At 42.3% G+C, this 19,483-nt stretch overlaps 1 protein-coding gene across 1 annotated transcript in view; it reads right to left on the reverse strand.

Annotated features, from left to right (window-relative positions):
* The window catches only part of GLI3 (GLI family zinc finger 3), a 286,311-nt gene that overhangs the window by 257,576 nt on the left and 9,252 nt on the right, over positions 1-19,483 (reverse strand). Inside the window, exon 2 of the mRNA XM_072599114.1 lies at positions 11,246-11,410. Coding sequence (XP_072455215.1) covers positions 11,246-11,369 — 124 coding nt within the window. The 5' untranslated portion in view covers positions 11,370-11,410. The remainder of the gene's footprint in view (positions 1-11,245; positions 11,411-19,483) is intronic.

Raw genomic sequence — 19,483 nt, forward strand, 5'->3', positions numbered from 1 at the left:
ACAACCTAGTTCTGGAAATGCCAAGCTGCTGCAAAATACTTCGTTAGCAGGATCTTTCACTCCCACAATGAAGACGCCTTCTGTTCCTGAGGGCACTGATCTGGCAAATCATTTGTAATACTAGCACCTCAATATTCTTTGAGGACTATTTTTTTGAAAAAGAGATTCAAATAAATAAAAGGTTCATAGATAAAATCATATATTCCAAATTAACTTATTGGATCTTTTTGTTAGTATGTGTGGCCATGGGTAAATCACTTAACCTCTCAGTGTACCCAGGCAACTCTCATAGAATTAGTTACAAAGCAGTTGTCATTCTGGAGCAGTTGGGGGCGGGGGGGAGGTCACATTGAGAATTCCCCACAATAAAATCACAGGCCTGTATACCCCACTGCATGCTCCCCCAAAAGAGCTTTAAAAATGTGAAGGCCCTGGCTGCATCCACATCCTCATCGAAGTCTCTTTTAAATGGGTGTATTTTGTCTAATTTTGTTGCTCTGCTTATCAATATTTTATTCTAGTCTAGTAATGCTATCCAGATTCTGATTTCTTCAGTCTCTATCACTTCCTCTGTCTTTTAGCTCTAGCTGTCATTTAGTAAGACGTGTTATTATTCTGTATTCCTATGCTACTCCACTGTGATGTCTACTGTGCCCAGAACCACCGTGGGCATCAAGAGGTCCATTTATCAGTGGAAGGGCCTGAAGCTGAAAGAATTCTGCCATATCACATGCCAATTGCCATGTGGCCAGTAGGTTTTGCTCACAGGATTTGATCCACTCTCTCTACACTTCAGGTACAGCCCTCTAGCCACTGGACTACATTGCCTTTCACGTTCCTTGATCTTTGGGCGTATGGATTATTGCCAATGTTTTGTCATCCTGAATAAAAATATGTATCTTTTGCACATACCTGTGTCTCAAAGTACCTTCTACCCACTTATCTGTCACACATATCCCCGTCCCACCACACACACAGCCCCAAAGGATGCAGGCTCCTTGTGGGGGCAGTGACTCTGTTTATTTTGTTTGTTTCTCTATATGCCTAATGGGGAGTACAGAGGCTTAAACAGAGCAGACAATCCACGAAGGCCCATTGAAGTGGAGGGAACAGAACGTTCTTGGTTGTTCCAATCATATTCTTTAGATTATGTACTAACACTAGGACTGCTTGATGACCAAGGAGGAGCATCTTCGCATGCTTTCCATAAAGATGCTCCAGTTCAGAACTCCACAGCCCAGCAGAAGGAACATCCCCTTCCTTCTCCTCAGCTCTTCCAACACAGAACTGCAGCATTCTCTGGATCCATGGATTGTGGGCAGCTGCATGATAGGGCAGGAGGCAGAAGACTCTGGGGCACATCCCAGAGCTCCCCATTATGACCTTAGCATGGTGGGGAAGTCATCGGATTTAACTAGACCTCAGATTGTTCAGTTAACTAGATGACCTCTCAGATACCTTCCAGCACTTCTCTAGGATCCCGTAATCTATGTTTTCATAGTCAGAGGAAGGGAAAGAGGAAGAAAAGGAAGGGGAAGGGGAAGAAGAAGGCAGGGGAAGGAAGGAAGGAACTGAAGGAGGAAAGAAAGACTTATTAAGTGTTCAGTATCTACCTGGCACTGGATTAAGGGTTTTATAAATATCATCTCATTTGATCCATGAAAAGTAGTTTCTACTATTATCTCCATTTTACCAGGAAATACTGAGGCAGACAAAGATTAAATGAGCTGCTTAAAATCACAGAGTTAGTAAGTGTCCGAGGGCAAATGTGACCACAGAGCTTCTGACCCAGCGCTTAGCGCTCTGTCCTCATGGCACCACTTAGCTGTCTAAATGAACAAAGATACGTTGGTCAAAAACTACAGAATGCACTGAGTCATGTCCTTCTCTAAAATCCAAAGTCTTTCACTTCCATGATGGGATCAAAGTGGACATGCCCACGATCGTCAATGAGGCATCGCTGAATGCCTACGGTGTTCTGGGACCATGCAAAGAAATTCACCTCATGACCAGGTACTTGAGGTAAGATTATTGTACTTCAGAATTTCTACAGGTAGATGGATTCTTCCCAAGAACCTCATCACTGCCCTTCCCCAACACTGACTTTAAAGCATGTTCAGTCTTTTTAGAATAGTCTCCCACAAAACAGCCCAATTTATTGATTACAGCTGGAATTATCTACAAAGGTATTAAGATGGGAATTGCTGAAGACAATGAATTAAGCAGCACTTGATTGCAGTCAAAATGTCCCCTTTGCCTTCTAGGCCAGAAGCTCAATAAACATTGTGCTTGGCCAATTCCAGAATCAGTTGCTTTCACACAGAGATGTCAACAAGATGAAAAGCATAAGGTCTGATATAAATATTAGATATGCTCATGATAGAAAATAACATTTCATGCATAGTTCTATGGCCCAGATGATGCCCAGGATCCTGTCAACTGCCTCATAATCTCACGCTACCAACCATAGGGTAGGTAGGACCAGTGCTTAGCCCTTTACTGCCCATGAACTAGAGCTCCATAACACAGACTTTATAAATCGAAGACATGATGAACAAGACTTTGCACTTTGAATTTTAAAGAACCACTTTTCAACAAGGATGCCTGATGCTTGGCCAGCGAGTGCTTCAAATATTCCTCTCATTTCTTAAGGCAAATCAGCGTTCATTTAGAAGGAAGATGTAGGAGCATCCCTGCCCTCACCTCCTCCATTATCCTAGTGACTATGAGCCATCCTTCCAAGAGATGGGCAAACCTGGCCACATTTACCATTCGTCAAACATCTTGAACTATTTTTCAAAACACTTTGAGTTCAGCAAAATTCAAAATGTCTTTCGCCAAGCCCTTTCCCCCCCTAATTTCTAAACCCATGTGTATTTTAAAGTAAATGCAATCCATATGTTTCTGATTCATTTATACTTAACTCATCAAAACTGTTTTTTGAAAGACCTATTTCATCTCAGAAACCTTTTTCTGCCTATCTCCTTTGAACCAGGAAATGGGATTGTGGCCAAGAGGGAAAGAAATAGATAAGCTTTAAAAAAAAACCAAAAACTTGGGAAGTTCAATGAGAGTCAGCATGCTCCCATCCCAAATTCTTTCTAGGGGCAAGAATTCAATAGAGGTATAGCTAATAGTCTGTGGTGTTTCCTGATGGCTAATGACCTTTGAACCCTGACCTCTCAGCAGAACCTCGAAGACATTTTCATACTCACAGTGAGGTGAAGAATGAATATAGTGATTAACACCTATTTTATAGATAGCTTGAAAGCTAGGGCAAGGCCAGGCACCAAGCAAAAGTTAGAACAGGAAATGTGTCTCCTATGAAGCTGCAGACCACTAAATACTTTTCTCTTGTAAACCTCAAGGAGTCATTTTTAAAGAGCCGAGGTGAACCTCGCCCTTCTTTGGAAAGAATCAAAGCGCAGACAACTGAACTTCCTCTCCTTTTATTAATCCATCAACCTTGGTTTCACATTGCATCACCATTAGGATTCTAATTTCTGTTTTCTATCACTTTAAGGTATGGTCTCAATAACAAGCTGATCCCACTGAAGGGTTTCGAGTCTACAGTCAACATACGTTTATAATTAGCTGACTTTTTTTTAACAGCAGAGAAACGGGTTAATAAGAAATATCAGATTACACTGGAAAAAGCTCACAGGTCAAAAAAGACACAAAAAACACCAAATGGAAAGTAAACCCCAGTCCCTTGACCACAGAGGCCCCTCTGATATCAAGGCCATCCAAAATATGGGAGAAAATGCCCCTCCAGGCAGCCAGTGAAGGGGTCCGAGTCAAATACAAGTGTGGCCTCTTGAAATCAGTTTTCAAGAATATCCATGGTGGCAGAGCTGAAACATGTAACTAATCTGAAAATATTCAGAAACTAATAAACGATCAATGACTACAAATATTCATTGAGCTCTTTGCCTGCAAAGGCACTCCAGGCAAAGTCAAACTTGCAATGACAAAGAAGTTAGCTACCTGGAGCTTTATCTAGCAAATTTCCCAAATAATTCCCAATAATCTAAAGACAAGTAAATAGGCCTAGAACCCGCAGTCCAAGTGTAAATCAGATAGATATAGACACAGAAGTTCAACTTAACTCAACATGTACCTCTTACAAGTTCATTCTATGTGAGACGTTGTACTCAGCCCTGAGATTGCAGAGAGCCCCCCCTCCCCATTTTCAAGGAGAAATGCATATAACATATACACAGGTAAGTAAAGCATAGACAAAATCATTTCAAGAGGAATAAGGCAATAATAACTGAGGGGGGAGGGCTCAAGACAAGTCTCACAAAAAAGTGGCACCTGGCTAATGCATACAATGGTGCCAATGTCCAATTCAGGAAAAGCTTTTTGATTAATGTGAGTCTTAATTGTTTTTTTTTTATTATTCATGAAAGAAGTTCTTCAAGATTCCATCACAAAGCAGAGCAAGCATGTTTTCCACATGAGTCTTTGAAGTTGTTATAGTCTTAGTCCGAGATTTAGAGCTGGCAGAGACTTTGGAAGCCATTGAGATCAAGCCCCACTTTTTACAGATGAGGAAATTAAAATTCAGTGATTCTTTGCTCTGCTCAACCTCACATAGCAAGGAAGTACCTCTGGAGGGACCTGAACCGACTTCTCTCTGACCCCACAGAGAGCGCTCTACATACTGCACAAGAGTTCTTCCATTATTTAAAAATCAGGATTCCAGAAGCTTATATGTTTAAATCAATGCTTAACACTTTCATATCATATTCAAAGAAAAAAATGTCTCTATGGATGGCATGCTAGGAGAAAATGCTCCACAAAACGAAGGAAAGGGATTAGTAGGGACATGTGATAGGAAATGTTTTCTTCCTTGATGGGGAGGATGGGGAGGGTTCAGAGTCATGGAACCCTAAATGCACTGGAAGGGGCCTCAGACATCTAGTCCAACTGATTGCCAGGGAATTGAACCGATTCCCTCAAAAAGTCACACGAGGAGGAAGTAGGAGAGCTGAGATTTGAGCCAGTTATTGGACTCACCATTAAAAAAACCGAATGAAAACTACATCAAATAATGAATAAATGAATGAAGAGCTATTTATTCACCACTTTCCTATGAGCACAGCACTGTGCTAAGAACTGGGGATACACATAGAAAAGCAAGATGGCAACTGCTTTTAAGAAGCTCACATCCTAATAGGGAGAGAATACAGTAGGAAGGTTTCAGATAGAAGTCAGAAAAAAAAATCCTGCTGCAATAGAATGAGCATGGAATGCAGTGAAAAGACTAAATCAATGTGATTCTTGGCTATTCTACTAACAGGTGTGTGACCTTAGGTAAGTCACCTCACCTCTGCATGTCTTTTTCTTCATCTGTAAAACATTAGATTTAGACTCTCTCATCTTAAAGAGCTGAGGTGGACCTTAAAGGTCATCTCGACCAAAGCTCTCATTTTACTACTGGGTAAACTGGGGTCCAAGGCTCAGAGAGGGGAGCAGAACTACTCTAGATCACAGGAGTGGTGTGCAGTAGAGCACAGATTCTAACTGGAAAGCCCAGGAGGCCACTGATCAATTTGTTATAGACTTAGATGATAATGGTCAGTTTAAACCAAAGTTTTATTTTTCGAGGGTGTTCAAGTGTTTGTAAAACGGAACCCTGGAAATCAGGGCTTTCTAATGGTAACCCTGGTGTTGTTGTGACCTGTTTCTATGGTGATATCTGTTAGCGGCTGTAAGACTTTTTCCTTCTTTTTCGTATTTTCAACAGAGTCATTGCTAAAGAGCTCTGAGGTTTTACCAAACAAGGAAACTAAGTCTCAAAATGTCCCTCTTCCACAGTCTGCCCCCATCTTGGATTAGTCCCCAGTTAGCATTCAAAGCCCATATAACCACAAGAACCTTGTGGTATACATCCAGTCGCCTCAGACTGGCAGGCATTAATGAAACAACCCTACTTCCTAGATGTCTCATAGGAGGTGTGTGTTCATCCTTCATTGCCAAAGAAGATCATGCCATCAGAGAAACGATGACATGACTTGCACTTGACTTTATTTTGAGTGAGGGAGTGTTGTTCAGGTCGCCAGCCTCTCCTCCAGAGCCATCTGAATCCAGTGACCAGATATTCATCAGAATGGTTGGAGATGACCCAGGATGAGGCAATTGGGGTTAAGTGACTTGCCCAAGGTTACACAGCTAGTGAGTGTCAAGTGTCTGAGGAGAGATTTGAACTCAGGTCCTCCTGACTCCTGCACTGGTGCTCTATCCACTGCACCACCTAGCTGCCCCCAGTCTCATAGGAGATGGGCTAATTGAGGAGTACAATCTCACAGAATCTTAACATTGGATTGGTCCTCAAAGACTCCCTCTAGCTTCTCTGTTAAAGGACAAATGCCTGCTCTGTTTGGCATTGGAAATCCTTCAAAATCTGGCTCCAGTTCAGCCTTCCTTAATGATTTCACATTTCTTCCCCTCACCTACTGCACCTTGGGGACAAACTTGATTACCTGATGCTGAACATTTATTACATCACATCTCCCACTTCTTTTTCTTTGCAAGGCTCTTCTCTATGAGTGGAATGTCCATCCTCCTCACCTCTGGCTCTCCTCCCTTTGCAACTCGAATCAAGCACTAACCACTTATTACATGAAGATTGCGCTGATTCTCCCATTTGTCAGTGCTCTGACCTGATTTCCATGTGTTAAGTACTTATTAGTGTAGGTACTGTTTCTCCTAACCGAATGAGGTCCCTTGAAAACAGGGTGGGTCTCGTGTATGTCTTTACATCCTCAGTCTTCAGCAAGGTGCTCAGCACCTACATAGGAGGGAGTTCATAAATTAGAATATAAGCACCCTGCGGACAGGGACTGCTTTTGTTTCTTTTTTTGTATCCCTAATGCTTAGTACTTGACACACAGTAGGTGTTTAATAAATGTTCACCGTCTGGATAAATGCTTGAACTGAATTGAATCTAGTCCATGTACTTGAACAAGAATCGTGACTACAGTCAGTAGACATCGAGCCTTTACTTGAAGACTTCCAGCGTAGGGGAGCACACACTCCCTTACTTCCTAAGGCAGCCCATGCCACTCTGGGAAAAAAAGACAACTAATTGGCAAAAAGCTTTTCTTGACATCAAATCTAGATCTGCCTCTCCCCTCCCCTCTTCGCTCACCCTCATCACACCCCCTGCCCCTGGTTCTGCCTTTGCCCAAGTAGCGTCAGTCTCAGAAGGCGAGTTTCAACAATAGACAGGCGAGCCCTGCCTTCCTACGTGATCCACGCCCCTCCGCATTCACCAGGAGTCCAAGGGTACATGGAAGCTCTCTTCTCTCCCGGAAGAAAAGCAACAAAGAAAATGAATCAGACCCATTTTCCTCTTGCTTCCTTCCCTCGGATTACAAGCTCTGCCTAAACCTTCCATTTCACGTTCACTTACTGGACGGCATTTTTCTTTCTCCTTGAAAAAATGAATTTCATTTCTGTCTTGTATAAGGAAGCCACAGCACACTCAGAAGAAGGTCCTCACTGCGTGGAGCCCTTTTGGGATGGCTGTCACTCAGTCACACACTGTCTGAAAAACTGTTCACTAATTCAGTCCGACCCAGAAGAAAGGAAAGTCTGTGCACAAGTCGGGAAGGTGGGTGCTGCCCGTCCTGGCAGGTGCTAACCGATAGGAAAAGTGGCTCAAACTTCAGTTTGTTTCATAACCAAACCAATGCCTGCTCAGTGTTCAATCTTGCCTCATTTAAAAGAAGAACCAACAAAATCTTCAAGTCAAATTTTGTCCCTGGCAAGAGTTAAGTCTAGGCAAGAGTAGAGCAAAAATGAGAACTGGAAGAGATATCAGCGGCCATCAGCCACCAACCAGTCCAGTGATTCTCAAAGGTCACACAGCTAGTGTCTGAGGTCAGATTTAAACCCAGGTCTTTCTGACTCCAGACCCAGAGCTCTATCCACTGAACCACCTAGATGTCTCCAAACACCAAAGGTTAAGTGACTTGCCCAAAGTCACACAGCTAGTAAGTATCTGAAGCTGGCTTTGAACTCAAGGTATTTCTGACTCTGGGACCAGTGTGCTATCCACTAAACCCTCTGGCTGCTCCAAGACCCTTTTTAGTTGTCAACAAGATCAAATCCATTTTCACAATAATACTAAGACATTTTCATTTCTAACCAAGCAAATATCAATATAGATCATGTAAACAAATACACTTTGGGATCCCCAATAATTTTCAAGAGTGTAAGTCCTAAGACCAAGAAGGCTGAGAACTGCTGATAAAGTCCAACTCATATATGACAGAAGTGTACACTACAGGAGAACCCACAAGTGACCTCTGACTCCTACTCAGTGACCTCCATAGACAGGGAACCACTTGCTCTTCACTGTGGCCAGCTCACATTGTTGGGACTCTGGAAACACCTGCTTTCAGATAACATGGTTCTTAATTTTCAGCAAATGCTGAAAAGAGTCAGTCAGGATCTAGAACCTTAAAAGATTCTTAGACCAAGATGACAAGAGCTCTTAAGTTATCTGATCGGTGCCTATTTTAGGGCAAGGAAAAGTTAAGTAATTTTTAAAAATAAGACCTTACAGCACATATCCTCCACTCTCTGCCACAGAAGTTTCCTCATTGTTTCAGTCCAACAAGGACTGTATTGGGGTTTTGGAGGATATTGGGGCAAATCCTTACTTAGCCACTTGGTACCTGTATGACCTTGAGCACCTTTGGGCACCAAATTTCTTCAACTGGATTTCTTCAAAATGAAGAGAGATCATCTCAATGACATTGGAAGTCACTTTCATCTCTAAATCTATGAATTCATGATACTAATCCAGACTGTACCTAAAAAAAGAATCCACACTGTAGCCACCCCAACAAAAAATCATTCAGTCTCTGCTTAAATTCCTCTGAGGAAGGAGTCTCACCATCTCCTGAGAGGGGCTGCCCATCCCAATTCAGCACAGCTTGAATTAGGAAGTTTTATTTTCTTTTATTAAATTCATATTCCTGAGGTTTTTATTTTGTTTTTGAAAAAAATGATACAAACGTTGATTCTCAGTTAAAATAAATTCCATTTCTAATTTTACTTTGACTACACATCCAGAAAATAGCACTATAGCTGCACATTTAGAGATTACAACTTCCCTCTGACTTGTAAAGTGACCCCTAGAGAGAAGCCTGGAGCTCAGCAAGGTTGAAGTTGGACCTCACCTTCCTGATTCCAGGTTTCTGGAACCTATTTGCCATACCACTTTGCTAGTATTTGTTTATCTTCCTGTCTTTTTCTCTGTGTGTCTGTGTCTCTCTGTCTCTCTGTCTCTCTGTCTCTCTCTCTCTCTCATATATATATGTATATGTACACATATACATATATAAACAAAGACATATATTAAAGTCATTGTAAGTGACATAAAAGCAAATAATTTTCAAAGTATCATTTCAGAATCTGAGTCATCATCCAATGTTTGACAAGCCACCCATGCTCACCTACCCTCATGTCACAGTAACCAAATTCACTTCTGTGAAATCATTTAACTAGAAAATCACATAGAAATTAAAAATGGTCCCTTTAGGGAAACATAATCCAGTGCATGGAAGGGAGATGATCTGGTCTTATGAGAGACAGAGCTTCTGGTGGCATAACTCAGATCACACAGTGAGACTTAACTAGGTCTTCAGCTTCCTCCAGGTTTTGCTTATTGCGCTGTGGAGATACCTTTTTCTCAGAGAGACTCTAAACTTACCTACGATGCTCGAATGAAAGAGCCATCAGTGGACCCACAAAAATTTGACCACTTTGTTTTCATCCAGGCTTGGGATTTCATAAGGGTCAGGAACTCCAAGGTTCTTGGATAATGCCTCTGGCCCTCCAGAGTAGTGCCAAAGAGTGTTTTAGCCAAAGAGTACTTTAGCTAAAAAGTACTCTGTACTAAAGAGTACAGAGTACAGAAAGAGAGAGGAGGGAGAGACAGAGACAGAGAGAGACCACGAGAGACAGACAGACAAGGAGAGAGAGAGACAGAGATAGAAAAACAGAGAAAGAAGGAAATGGAGAGAGAAAAGAGAAAGAGCGGGGAAAGAAAGGAGAAAAAAGAGGAGGCGCAGGGAGGGGCGAAGGAGTGACAGAGACAAAGGGCAATGGGAAGTTACCTGAAGGGAATGGAATACCCACTCCCACAGATATACCCTGCTCTCAGTCTCTGTTACTAAGCCAGGAAAAAAAAAATCAATTTTGCAAAATGGAGGATATTGGCACATGGGAAAAACACTTACTCTGGAGGCAGAAGACCTGGGTTCAAATCTTAACTCTGACACTCATGCAATCCTGGGTAAGTCCATAAAATGAAGATATCAGATTTGATGGACCCGTCGGCCCCTTCCCTCTCCACTCCTCTGAACCTAGGATTCCCTGATTCATTTTCTCTTCTCATAAAGCATATTCTAACCTGCAGTGAGGTAAGGGGTGGGAGTGGGTTTGAAAGCATTCCTCTTAAAATCCCAGAAAAATTAAACTCCCACTTCAGACAAAAGACGCTAAGGGAGCCTTGGGGGTCAATCACACATGACTGCCATAATGTTTATTCAAAAGACTTTGGGAATTTATTTCTAAGGACCAATGCTAGCATTAAGGCAGTGGCATCTTTTGAAAGTTTAATTAAAACATTAAAAGCTAGTACTTAGGAATTGTGGAAGACACGACTTCCCAAGGACAATTGAAGAGAGTCACAAAATTCCCCCAAACCCGCAATGAAAATCTGCATACGTAAGACTTCCAAAATAAACTCCTCCGGACAGTAGTTGCCCTGTTAGCTTTAGGGCGAGGAAATAAGCAGGCACTGCTAGGTTTCCTCTGCAGTGGCTGACTTTACTGGGGAAAAAAATCTGGCCAACAACTGGGTGACAAGGCAACTTTTGTGTCTTTTGTAAAAACTCACTATTCTGATGAGTGTGAGAGATTTCAGTGGTAAAAAGCTAAATATTTTGAACTCTTGCCAGACTAATCAGGACAATTTCTCAAATGCCCAAACAGGAACTTCCTATAAGAAATAACCTCTCACATTTATATCTCCAATTAGAAAGCTGGGAAGAACAAGTCTGCAGCTGGTGTCAAAACAAGAATTATTGACCCTCCCCCTCTCCTTTTCCCCCTCTCTGCTTTGCTTCCTTTCTCCAAAGAAGGAACAGAGTTCAGGTGCAAAGGGGCAGTTCACTGGGAACTTTGCCAATCTCAAAGATGTTGGCAGTCCATGGACACTCACCATTGGATGTGGTGCTGGAGGCTGCGGCTTTCTCACTGACGTCTGCCCGTGTGGGGCACTTGGCGATGGGAGTCTCCACTTTCTTCTTCTCACTGGTTGTGGCACTGTGGGACTGGGCCTCCATGCTGGCTTCTCATTCCATCAGCTCTCTCCAAGGAATTACACCTAAAGTTAACGAGAGCTTGATCAGCCAAGCAGGTTGCCAAGACTGCCCCACTCTGACCCTGAGGAGGGACTGAGTCAGGAGTCACTTCACCCTAAATCAGCTAGGCTTCAAGGAAGTAAGGAAAGCTCTGTCTACAGTGGCAAAGTGAAAAAAGCTGAAACAATTGCCTGCAGAATTCAGACTTAAATACCACATTTTCCTGAAGGAGTCTTAAAAGAGATGACAGTCTCTCAACGAGTGACTCTCAAATAAAATGCCCCACGACTCTGTGCTTAGCATGTTGTGGGTCAATATTTTTTTTTATTATTAACCACCACAAAGTTAGCATGAAACAGGAGGGAAATTTAATATTGGAGTGAGGAACATTTGGTCCTGAATGTATGGTTTCCATTTCGTCGCTTCCCTGGCATTCTTCCGTACTCAGCTCAAATCTCATCTTCTGCAAGAAGCCTTTTCTTGTCCACTTACAAAGAAAGATAGATTAGATAGATATATAAGGTGGGCAGGTTGATAATTGCTGGCATTTACATAGCATTTTTTTAGGTTTGCAAAACACTTTATTATATTTTATCTGCACAAGGATCCTAGGAGGTAGCTGTTACTATTATCCCCATTTAACAGATAAGGAAATGAATTGCGCAGGGTCACACAGGTAGGGAAGTGTCTGCAGCTGGATTTGAGCTCATCTTCCTGACTACAGGTCCAATAATCTATCCACTTTGCCACTTGGGTGCCTTTGCATGGGCGTGGGGGACACATACATACACACACATATACATACATATATCATGTGTGCATGTACATATACAGATATAGAGAGATAAGATAGATTTGCCTGTTGTCTCCCTCATTAGAAAGTTTCTTAAAGGTAGTAACTTTGCTGTTCCTTTCTTTGATTCCCCAGTGCTTGGTAGCATGCCTGGCACGCAGGAAGCACTTAATAAAAGTTTGCTGATGATGAGTGCGTTGATGACGATACTGATCAGGGAACTGTGTAAGAGTTGAAGCTGCAGAACAGAGGTGAGCTGCCTTCATTGGTAGGGGACATATTCTATAGCCAAGAAGTCATATGTGGTCCTTCCCTGCCTTTCCCCCAGTCCCTCACAACTTAAATAAAGAGGTAGGGCATTGCTATCAAATCTGGAAGAGTTGTTATCCCAAACACTCAATAAAGTATCAGAGCAGCTGTAGTTTGAAACTCATGGCCACCAAGGTCCTTCCTAACTCTAAGATCCTGCTCTCATTCCCAGCAGCAAGGCAGCATCCCATGCCCTCATATCTCCTTGTGTTTATTCGGTACCTATTCTGCATCTACCTATATATTCACACTTGACTTTCCCCCAGAGAGTGTCAGCGCCTTGAGGGCAGAGACTGTTTCCTTTTTTTCCCCATACCCCCAGCACTCAGCACAGTGTCTGGCATATTGCTACCATTCCATCAATGTTTGTCGAGCAATAAAAGGAATGGCCTCCATCTCAGTTTTACTTTCCAAATGTCATTAGCCTTAGACCTGAAGCAGCCTCTTATTAGAAGCTTCCAGCTATCTTAACTTGTTTGCTTTTTATAATAAGGCACATGAACACACATTCCAAGCCCAATGGACATTCTGCAGTAGGCGTTTCTCTGAAACCATAAGAATTCCTCATTTTTAAAGTCTGCAAAACTCATAAGCCAAGGCAAGATTCCAGCCTGCTGATCAATAATCTGGCTCCCCACCACCCAAATATTTAAAGTACACAATTCATCTTAATTTCACCACACACACACACACACACACACACACACACGCTTGCCTTCTAATCTTCCTTAAAACATGCAGACACCTCCATTTGTTTAAGTTACACTTTTAAAACAAACAAAAGGTGTTAGAACAGCACACTTCCTACTCTGCAAGGAAAGTTCAAGATTGCCCTTAGCATTTCATGGGATCACTTGCTTAGGAAAGCTACGATGTGTTCCTGCTGGGCAACAAAGCTGCCTTCCTCAAGGCCCCATCCCTTCATTCTCACCCTATTTCATTTTGGTTGCTTTAGTAGTGGGGATATAAAGGTTAGAAAGAGAAGTGCATTCCCTCTAGAGAACCCATGTTAAGCGTTTCCCGGCTCTGGTCCAGTGTTCTCCATCCTGTGGGCAGGACTCCAGGCCAGAGAGGACAGTGGAGTTATTGCTAGAAGTTCTGAATCTATTGGCATACCAAGCATCAGCCTGGTGGGCATTCCTTTTACATAGCACTGTATCTCCCATCTCCATACCTTTGCCCAGGCTCTGCCTCATGCCTGGAATATACTTGCTTCTCACCTTACTCCTCCCAGGATTCCTAGCTTTTCCAAAACTCAGCTCAAGTGCCACCTTTTATAAGAACCCATCCTGTTTTCCCACTTCCATTGCTAGTCTTTAACCTAGAAATTACTCAGTATATATTTTGTGTTTAATTGTTTCTGAATATATTATTTTCCCCAATAGAAATGTTGATTTATTGAGTGCCTATTGTGTGCCAGTCACTAGACTATAACAACCACGAGGGAAGATATTGTTTCATTTTTGCATCACAAAGCACAGTGCATGAAACACAGCAGGGGTTTTTATTAAATATTTCTAAGTTTGAATTTAATTATTTAGCATTGGCAAAATATGCATTACAACTTTTTAATCATTAGGTGAATCTTCTATAGGGTCACAGATCTAGAAATAAAAGCAACCTTCACAGTCATAAAGGAAAATCTCTGAAAAGCCAGGAAGTCCAACCTTATACATATAAGGAAATTGAGGTGAAGTGACTGATCCAAAGTCACAAGTGGCAAAATATACCCAAGTCGAAGGATGCCTCCACCGCGCCCCCCCCTCAAGATTCTTTACACTGGATCACATTGTTCATACATTGAATAAGAAATCATTCCACACCTATGTGTAGAACTTTTAAAATCAATGTTAAGGCTGCTTTGATGAATACAGCATAACGTCCTTTTAAAAATTGTATTTAGAATAGTTTTTGATGAACCAGCTCAAACCATTCTCAGCCCTTTGGATAAAATGGAAGGTTATGATAATTCTCTTTCACTAGTTAATATAAAAACCTTATAAAAATGCACACATTATGATGTGTGGGTTGAATATAGTTCATTCTTCAGGGCATAAAGTTTACCAAAAGTTTTCTGTTTAAATTTTCTGAGCAATGAACCCTTTTCTTCAATGGTTGCACCTAACTAACAAGAAATAGCCCCAAGCAGCAGGGTTCCTTTTTCAACCTATGTTTTCCCCTAAACAAAGCACTCCCTGAAACAAAAGCAAAAAACAAACAAACAAACAAAAAGAGAAAAAAACCTAACAATCTCCAAAATAAGGATCCATCACTCCAATCTTAAAGGTCTAACTTCAGCCTTATATAAGACTCCTGAGAGAGTGAGTTTCCAAACACTGTGCTTCGAATGAACACTTGCCACTGGAGTCCACTTTTCAACCTCTTCTCATCCCCGCCACCCCCACACGCACTGCCATCCATAGTTTTGATCATCTCTTTTTCAGATTCCATTCCTTAGCAGCTAATTCTCTTAGAGGTGATTTTGCTCAGAAATGGAATGGCTAACATATACACAGGTCAAGGCAGAGTTCAGTTTGGAGCTCTATACAGTCCCTCAAAGGCTCATCTACAGCACAGTGTCTCAATGAAGAATTTATGAAGGGTCAAATTTAACTTCTTCTTTCCTTCCTATTTTCATTAAAATCAAGCTAGGTCTTACTAAGAAGGGGGAAAAAAAACCTAATGGTGCGTGTGTGTGTGTGTGTGTGTGTGTGTGTGTGTAAATAAATAAAAGATGGGTAAAGTGGCAAAATTGTGTTCAGAGATGTCAGTTTTAATACCCTGATACGGAAATCTTGAATGAAGAAAATCAAGATGGATGACATATCACTTCAAGTGATTCCTCTATAACAGACCTTCCCCATTGGCTTTGATAAAATTTTCAAAAATAGGAGCTATTTAAATCTGAAGTCAGAAACTCTACTATTTTCTTGAATAAAGAAGTGATTTCAGTTGTTTCTTTTGAAAGGTTTTTCTTAGAGGAAAACAGATGGGTGGTTTCCAGAGGTGGAAAAAAGTATTTTCTTTTTCCTCTAAGAAGTTTAATTTTCTTTCCCCCCCAACTTTGCATTTTTCTACTGCACTCCTGATCCCTACCACCCCAAAGCCCAGTTCTGAAATATCATCTGCAAGTTTTACAGGGGTAGCCTTGGCTTTTTGGTGACCTAGTCATCCCAGGGCTGATGGTCATCACCTTGCTACAAAGGCTGCTGAGAGACAGCTAAGTCAAGAAAAACCATTCCAGCGTTCAAGACTGACATTGAAACATTCTGAGGGAAAGAGAACTAAGCAGCCTTTCCCCCTCCCCAAAACATTCTTGACTTCTTCCCATTCCATCACATCTGAAGTTGTTATCATTTCTGCCATAAAAAGGTCCAAACCTAGGTCATCCTTCACCCCAGAGTCCCATTTTAGTTATGATCTACTTATCTCTGCTCCTCCTGATCACAGGTGGAGGGCTCCTCTTTCTACACAATAAATCATGATTTGCATCTACTCCCTATGTAATAAAATATGTTTCAAAGCTTCTGCATAACACTAGTCAAGCATGAATCAATCAATAAACTTTAAGTGCCTGTTATGTACCAGGAACTTTACTAAGTACAGGTGATACAAAAAAGAGTCAAAAGACAATCCCTGCCCTCAATGAGTTCACAATTTAATAATGGAGACAACATGCAAACAAAACTATGCAAAGTAAGCTATGAACAGGATAAACAGGAAATCGTTAACTGAAGGGAAGTACTAGGATTGAGAAGGGTTGGAGAATGTTTTCTATGGAAGAAAAGATTTTAATGGAAGCTTAAAGGAAGCCAAAGAGGTCAGTAGTCAGAGCAGAGCGTTGCAGGCAAGAGGGACAGCCAGAGAAAAGTCCCGGAATTGAGAGATGGAGGCTCTTGTGTGAGAAGCAGCCACAATTTAGACTGACAAGTACATGATGGAGAGCGAGGTGTAAAACAACTGGAAAGGTAGGAAGAGGCCAGTGTATGGAGGATTTTGAATGTGAAGCAGATGGCTTTGTCTTTTACACTGGAGGCGATATGGAGCCACTGGAGTTTATTGAGTTGGGGGAGGGGTGTGATTGACATGGTCAGACCTATGTCAATTTAGGAAAATCAGTTAAGCGGCTGAATGGAGGATGGATTGGAACGGGAAGAAACCGAAGGCAGGCAAGGCCAGACCACTCTTTTCCCCAAGTTATTGCAATAGGGTGATGAGGGCCGGTACAATTTTGGGGCAGCGTCAGAGAAGAGAAGGGGATGAGAGCAGGGAACCAAGTCAGTTGTGGCATGTAGCCAACAAAGATCATGTAAGTATGATCTAGTGGGAAAGGTCTGTGTTTGGAGTCAGAGAACAATCCTGACTCTGCCATTAACTTGCTGTGTGACCTTCCGGAATGGATTTCCTCATCTGTAAAGCAACAGCATGGGATTGCATGGCCTCCAAGCTACTTGCCACCTCAAGTTCTATAATCCTATGGAATCAGCCCCATCTCTCCAGTTGGTCAGGAAGCATTTGAGTATTTCCTATGTGCCAGGCACTATGCTAAGCTCTGCAGACACAAAACATTCAAAAAGATGGCCCTGCCCTCAATGAGCTGATAGTCTCACTCAGAAGGCAACCTGCGAACAGCCACCATGTATGTAGAAAACATAGACAGGGCAAAATGGAGATCATCTTAGAGGGAAGAAATGGGCACACACAGAGGGACTAAGTCTAAGACAAGATAAAATCTCCGGGCCTTGTGCCCATTGCTTTGATCCCCACTCTTTTTACTTGCCTGGGTTAATCACAGAAAACCTTTGCCATTTAGCTCTTCCTCATCTTCCTCATCAGGCTACCTCCCTCAGCCGAAGCTCATCTGTTCAGGAGCAGCCTCTGCTGTTTCCATCCAACCTGAACCACTTCTCTCTGCTTCCCCCAATCCCCAGTTTGCTTTTCCCTTGTCTTTTCTTTTTAATTCCTAGCTCTATTACTTATGTGGTGAAGCCCTCCTATCCAATTCATTAACAAGCGCTTTGCATCCACTGAGAAGAGCTGTCTGCAGCCACAGAGGCACAGCATTCATCATCATTACATCAGCGGGAGGAAGCTCACCCTGATTGCTATCAGCATCCAAAGGACCCCAATCAGTGGGCAAGCAAACGTCGAAGCACTTAATTTCTCCGAAATGACTTTGGGTATTTGGGGGCTGAAGACCTGCGCTGTAGTCAGGCTTTGATCCCCACACAGGGCACTCTCTGCCTTTGCTGGAGACAATAGACTTCCAGCAGCCGAACTGTGAGCAAATTGGAAACACCCAGGGAGGTAAGAAGGCCTGTCGGAAAATGTCCCCCACGCTCAAGGGGATGGAGCCCTTAGTCAGTTCTAAGAAACAGACCCCACTGCTATTAGGACAGATCTGGGGATATAAGGAAACACTCCCTGGTGCATGGAGATCACTGGTAAAACTGAGAAGAGAGCCTTCCTGGGTACAGAAGTCTTTCTTACAGACTTAGACAATGTGAATTTGGAAGGTTCATTTTGGAATTCACAGGCTTGTAGCATTGCCTTGCTCCAAACTAAAACTGGAAACTGTATCCGCCAAGCACACAAGGTCTGCTAACATACAATGGGGTCTCTAATACCCACATTTAGTTGTAACTTCTTCCCAGATCTGTTGGCATCCTTGGGGTGAGAGTGCGGCTTAGTCATCTTTCCCTATAGTTTCTCAAAAAAGATCCTAAGTGAGTTTCCAATTTCAAACTTCCCAAATGATTGTCTAATAATGTGCTAGAAAGAGAGCTGGATGTGAAGTTCCCAGATCTGGGTCTGCTACATGCTACCTATGGAACTGGGGCAAATCCAGTCATCTCTCCATGCCTCAGTTTCCTCATATGCAAAATGAAATGATTGGACATTTCTTCTAACTTGAAATCAATGACCCTCTTAGCCTATGTCTCATTGTCACTTCTCTTCTATGAATTTTAGTTTCCTCATCTCTAAAAATGAAGACGCCAGACTAGATGCCCCCTACAATCCCCTCTAGCTCCAAATCTAAGATCTTGCCACATCACATGGCTACCTCCTTTGGGTGTTACTTGGAAGGAAGCAAAGCAGCCCATAAGATGTAGGGTCCAACTCCTCCAGGTTTGTTTCTAAATTACTTCAGATCAGGCAAAACTTCTGATGGCGTTTTGTTCTGAATGCAACTGGAGATTTTAAATAACTCCACAGAAAGCGCAATGAGCCATGATCATTGGTTTTGCTCTTGGTAGGGTCCTGAGCTCATGGCAGTGACACCTGCACTCACTTCCACAACTCATCCACCATCGTCCCATTCAGCCCAGGAAATCACTGATTGAGTGGAACACATGCTTTCTGCTAGAGAAATGTATTTATTGACACTTCCTAAGATGTTTAGAAAGAAAATGCACTCTCCCTGGAAGAAACAGAGCTCAGAATCCCCACCCCTTCCCCCCCCCTCCCCTCTGCCTCAGCTTTTCCCTGAGGTGGCATCCCATCCTCCGCATCGCAAAACATATATTTTCACGGGACTGTCCTTTCCCTCATACATGATTACAAGATTAACAGCTTCTTCAAGTCATGCATTTTGGAGCAACAGTTTAGAACAAATTTCAATGAAATATTGATACCCTCCTCAAGCTGTTTAAATGCACTCTCTAAATAAAAAAGCTCATCCAGAGAAAAGAAAAAAGAAGCCAGGAATTACAAAAAAGTTCAGCTGACTCTTGTTGGGGAGGGGCAGATTAGTCACAAAAGCATAGGTGCAGAAGGCCATCCTATTGTCCACTTCAAATGCTTCTATTGGGACATTTATTAAGTGTCGACTATGTTCTAGGCACTTTGCCAGGAGTTGGAGATACTGAGACAAGAACCAAATTCTTTCCCCTCAAGGGTCTTACAGATTCAAAACAAATACAGAAAATGGAACTGTCTCTCCTAATTTCCAGAAGCTCCTCAGTGTTTCTCTGACTCCAAATTCTTGAACTCT

This window comes from Notamacropus eugenii, chromosome 3 (genome assembly GCF_028372415.1).
Source record: "Notamacropus eugenii isolate mMacEug1 chromosome 3, mMacEug1.pri_v2, whole genome shotgun sequence".
Taxonomy (NCBI): Eukaryota; Metazoa; Chordata; class Mammalia; order Diprotodontia; family Macropodidae; genus Notamacropus; species Notamacropus eugenii.